This window comes from Aspergillus welwitschiae (genome assembly GCF_003344945.1).
Source record: "Aspergillus welwitschiae strain CBS 139.54b unplaced genomic scaffold BDQ94scaffold_46, whole genome shotgun sequence".
NCBI classification, from domain to species: Eukaryota; Fungi; Ascomycota; class Eurotiomycetes; order Eurotiales; family Aspergillaceae; genus Aspergillus; species Aspergillus welwitschiae.
In genome coordinates this window covers 1-4527 of record NW_020798740.1, presented here as the reverse complement: position 1 = coordinate 4527, position 4527 = coordinate 1, and the positions used below count along the sequence as shown (strand labels likewise).

Genomic DNA, 4527 nt, shown 5'->3' with positions numbered 1-4527 from the left:
TTTTTTTTTTTTTTTTTTTTTTTTTTTTTTTTTTTTTTTTTTTTTTTTTTTTTTTTTTTTCATAACCATTCATCCACTTGTCTTTTCTTTCTACCTAGTACCTATAGTATGTATTCTACTCCAGCGTTTATCCATTTTCTCGAATTTCAGTCGTCTTCGAATCGACCGAATCAAACTACGCTCGCTAGTCAACTATCCAAGTGCTTATTTCCAATTTAAAATTGTTCTTGAAAAACAAGAAAACCTTTTTCTTATTTCTCTCTATATTCCAGCTAGCTACTAGTACTATGTACACATACCTGTTTTTACCACTATCAGCTCTAATTCTAATCTTTTTCTGAGTAAATCTTCAATGCTAGTCAAGCTTGCATCCCGCTTCGGATCTATGTACGTGCCTGAGTAAGATTACCAGTAAACAGTTGCTATGAGGGTCTGCTGGATGTGGATCGCTCTCTATATAGGATGCTGCTATTATAGGCGAGGCAGAGGATGCTGTGCTTCTTGAATCAAGTCCAATGTAGAAGAATACCATATGGCCTATCTATATGGTTATCATTGAGTTTGGGTAGTCAACTAAGACAGCGTGTAAAGGATGCTAGTCTCAGCCATTACCGGCAGATAAATTACATTACAGTAGTCATGGATACTACTAGTAATTGATTGCCTGAACGGGCAAGCAAAGCAGCAAATCAGACTTACGAAGGCCTATGTGGTAGGAAGGATACCTGATAAACAGGGTACGTAGGTATTTGATACTGGACTATATGAGGTAGGGAACGCGGGAAAAATCAGCGAACAATATGCACAAAGCAGGTTAGGCACCAAAATCGATTCGCATTGTAAACAGAACGCATGGTGATTGCAAGTTGTAAAAGTTGATCAGACAGCCTCCCAAGTATAATACGGAAAACAAAAACAAAACGTCAAAAATTGGAACCAGAATGACCTCCGTTTTCGCAAATGATGGCAAAGTACCTTCCCAAAACAAGCTGTTTTAGGGCAGACAACGAACTCGGAAACAAGAACATGAACGCAGGACAGATAGCCTCCCGAAAGTAGTGAAACACAACGTGGAAAAGACAAAGCCACCGCCAATAGCATTGCAGAAGAAAAAAAGCCTCATCACACATCTTGTTTGAGAGAAATGGAAATGCAGCAGATTCGCACCAATAATTCGATTCGTAATGGCTGACGCGAAGGCAGCCGTTGCCGACAGATGGAGCTTCCGAGTAAAGCTCGTCACCCAGGTGATCCCAGTAAAAACCGCTTGTTTCCAAGATGCGGTCACTGATCGAAGGACGCGGAACAAACGGAGTGTAGACCTCACTTTGCTTGATGACTTTGAGAGCGTTGAACTGGACCTGGTAGAGAAAACGAACGGCAAGACCAACAAGAAGAAAAACGTAATTAGTAGGTTGCCCTAAGTATTTTATAGCCAGTGACAGTGTCTTCGGAAAGGGAAATGTTGTAGATGATGAAAAGAACAGAGTGCGATATGATGACTGACAAGGCACTGTAGCTGCCGCATGAGCGCCGCAACATCGACAAACAGATGCGCAGATAATCGTATAGAGTAGTCAACCAAGACAGACATCCTCGTACTTGAATCATGCAGCTCGTAACTCTCTTGCGTCTCGTTTCCATGACCTCGTAGCCGAATAATTTCCATTTTTGCCTCCTCTCCCATTTTTGATTTGGTTTTTTTTTATATCCTTAATTCCGTGGACCTCCATACACTCAAGGCATTGCGCTGCGCTTCAACAGTCGGCGATGGCTTAAGAATATGTAATCCCGTCCGGGCATTGCACATGAATTCGTTTCCTTCACTTCATCTTACTCTTTCGTACCCCAATGAACGTGTGGCAATGGCCGCAACACGAGAAGCATGGGATGATATTACCATGACTATCACATGGAAGTGTGACCAGCACACAAGCTTTGCGCGTCAGCCATTGACGAATTTGAAGGTGTCGCCTTCCGCTGCATCTCCATGATCTTTCGAACTCATAACCGTCAAACCACCCTAATCCCCATCATAGCCAACCCGTTGGCTGCATACCTGCATATGTCGCAAATCTATTGGCCTAGGCCCCGACGGTTCAATGCATTGAGCATGTCACTATCGGTGCTAGAACGACCTTGGCCCGGGTTCTGACCTTCTCCAGGGTTCAACATATCTCGCACGTTCAGTCCACCGCGAGATGAACCACCCGGGGTGGAAGTAGGGGGAGGAGTCATCGCCCCTTGGTTGGGGTGAACAGGGGGATACGGGGAGCTGTGAGGAGACGAGGAATGGCGACCATCATAGGGGTAACTAGATTGCGGAGAGGTACGTCGCTCATGCTGAGGAGGCGGCGGGTAGTATGGACTCGTCGCACTATACGTCTGATAGCCAGAGGCAGATGAAGCGGGTGTTACCGGGGCGAGATTTGTGGGATCGGGATATTCAAAACCGGAGCTTGATCCTCGACGACCGACAGGCCTCTGATCAAAGAAGATTAGTAAAGAGAGAACCAGTTGGATCGCAATAAGAAGCTCGTGCTACTCACATGATCCTGAGCTCCATTGGGTAGAGGAGGAGCGTTTGCGTATTGAGGAGGGTACGCGGATGGAAGTGTACTCTCCGGCTGCTGCTGTGGTGGGAGAGGCTGGCCATGGGCACCATAGAGCATCACTCCTCCAGGAGGCGGTCCGCGGCCTTGGTTTTGGGCATTCCGTAGGTGCGGGTAGGCGGCATGGGCAGGTACAAAGGCTTGCGCCTGGGATGAGACTGGCGTGAACATGCACTCCTGGTTGAAGCGGATGCAGTTGCTGCAGCGTCCATCCTGAGAGCTTTCAAATCCCGAGCAACGAATCTATTGGTTCCGGAAAGAAAAGCGTCAGTTGCGACCGAGTATAAGACGGGCGTCCCATAAAGGGAGCCATTTGACAGAATCGACGCGAGAACGTACCTTCCGTCTCCGGCAATAACGACACGCGATGGCAGTCCGCTGACGGGGAGCAGCAGCTTGGTAGACTACTTGAGGCGGAGGGGGTGCGCTGTACATGTCTGGGGGGCGGTAGGAGCCGGGAGGGGGTGCCATGCGGTAGGGGTCCTGCGACTGTGGAGGGGGGATAGCTGCCATGTTCGGCGGAGGCGGATACTGCCCAGGTGCAGGCGGGTATTGGTGCTCTGGTGGTGGATAGGAAGTCGGGGGATATGAAGTTGGAGGGTACGAAGCCGGAGGATACTAATGGAGTGAAGATAGCATCAAGGTTAGCCAATGCACCGTTTGACAATCGAATAAGAGCCGCATCGCAAGCCAGCGGAGTTCGAAGGCACATGAGAGATAAATTGAGGAATAAATGGTATGAAGCACGTATAAAAAGGAAAGAAAAAAAAAAAATCGGAATAGAAGCAAAAGAGCAAGCAACATACAGGATACTGAGAGGATGGCGGATATTGAGGAGCTTGGCCGTCAGCAGGCTGCTCAGGTTGACTAGTATTCCATTGCGGTGGAGGCGGATACTGTCCCGGCCGATTAGGATCGTTGAAATCGTTGGGATTGCGGTACGGGCCCTGCCGGTTCGGGTCGTTGTGGTCGTTGGGGTTGCCGGACATTGGTAGAGCGAGCGTGCCAGAGAAGCTGATTTATAAAAAAAAAAAGAAAAAAGGAAAGAGAAAGAAAAAGGACGGGAACGGGCGACGGAGGAAAGCCAGAGAACAGATGCAGGATGATGTGAGGTGAAAGTCACGGTCCCGCGGGTCGTTCAGGCGAAAAGAAAAGGTAGGCAGGGATGGTGGAAAAGGTTCCTTGGAGAGCGCGGGCCGCACGGGGAAAGCGTATGTATGATGCTGTCTGGCTGTCTGACTGTATGTATGCTCGTATGTAATGGCTCAAGGAATGGACGGCCGTATGTATGTAAGCAGTATGTAAGTACGTAAAGTATGTACGGAAGGCGAAGGTGTCGGTGTAAGGCGACCAGGATGTGTCGATGCGGAGTCAAAGCCGGTCAATGAGTCGACCAATTCAAGTACAATTCCAGCTCCCGTCGGATGATTTTCGAAGCTAGCATAGCCTCGTGATCACGCTTGAGCCAGAGATGGAGGAGGAGCACGAAGCAGATGAGGGGGAAGAGTGAAACGCAGGAAAGGGAGTGAGAGTTGAGTTGAGGAGGCGAAATAAAAAGAGGGAAAGAAAACCAAAAAGAGGATCTAATCCGCAGATGGAAGAAGCCGAGGAATGAGATGAGCGCGGATAGGTGAGGGAGGGAAGAAAAAAGACCAGGGGGCAAGTGGGAGGCGGTGGAGGGAAGGAAGTCGATTAAGAGGTCGAGGTGGTCAAATTTAGCAAGGGTCAGGGAAGGATGGTAAGGAGGGGGTGGGAAGGTAAGGGAAAATATAGAAGGAAAAAAAGGGACAAAGAGGAAAAGCGAAGGCGTGAAAAAATAAGGGCCAGAAAAATAAAATAAAATAAAAATGAGAAATAAAAAAGAAAATTGGGGAAAGAGAAAATTCCTTTTTCTTTTTTTTTTCTTTTTTCTTTT

At 47.7% G+C, this 4527-nt stretch overlaps 1 protein-coding gene across 1 annotated transcript; it reads right to left on the bottom strand.

The window, feature by feature from the left end:
• Positions 1-1881: 1881 nt before the first annotated feature.
• BDQ94DRAFT_98277 (Zn(II)2Cys6 transcription factor domain-containing protein) lies at positions 1882-3405 on the bottom strand. The gene is made up of 3 exons (XM_026776978.1): positions 2952-3405; positions 2550-2855; positions 1882-2484 (listed from the first exon to the last, which is right to left on the bottom strand). The coding sequence occupies exons 1-3, from the start codon at positions 3123-3125 to the stop codon at positions 2077-2079; spliced, it is 888 nt and encodes a 295-aa protein (XP_026621327.1). The 5' UTR covers positions 3126-3405; the 3' UTR covers positions 1882-2076.
• Positions 3406-4527: the final 1122 nt, after the last annotated feature.

Coding starts and splice junctions, on each gene's coding strand:
- BDQ94DRAFT_98277 (XM_026776978.1), bottom strand. CDS start 3,125: ATGGCAGCTATCCCCCCTCCACAGTCGCAGGACCCCTACCGCATGGCA. Junction 2,856..2,951: donor GTTATTGCCGGAGACGGAAG/GTACGTTCTCGC, acceptor CGGAACCAATAG/ATTCGTTGCTCGGGATTTGA. Junction 2,485..2,549: donor CCAATGGAGCTCAGGATCAT/GTGAGTAGCACG, acceptor TTCTTTGATCAG/AGGCCTGTCGGTCGTCGAGG.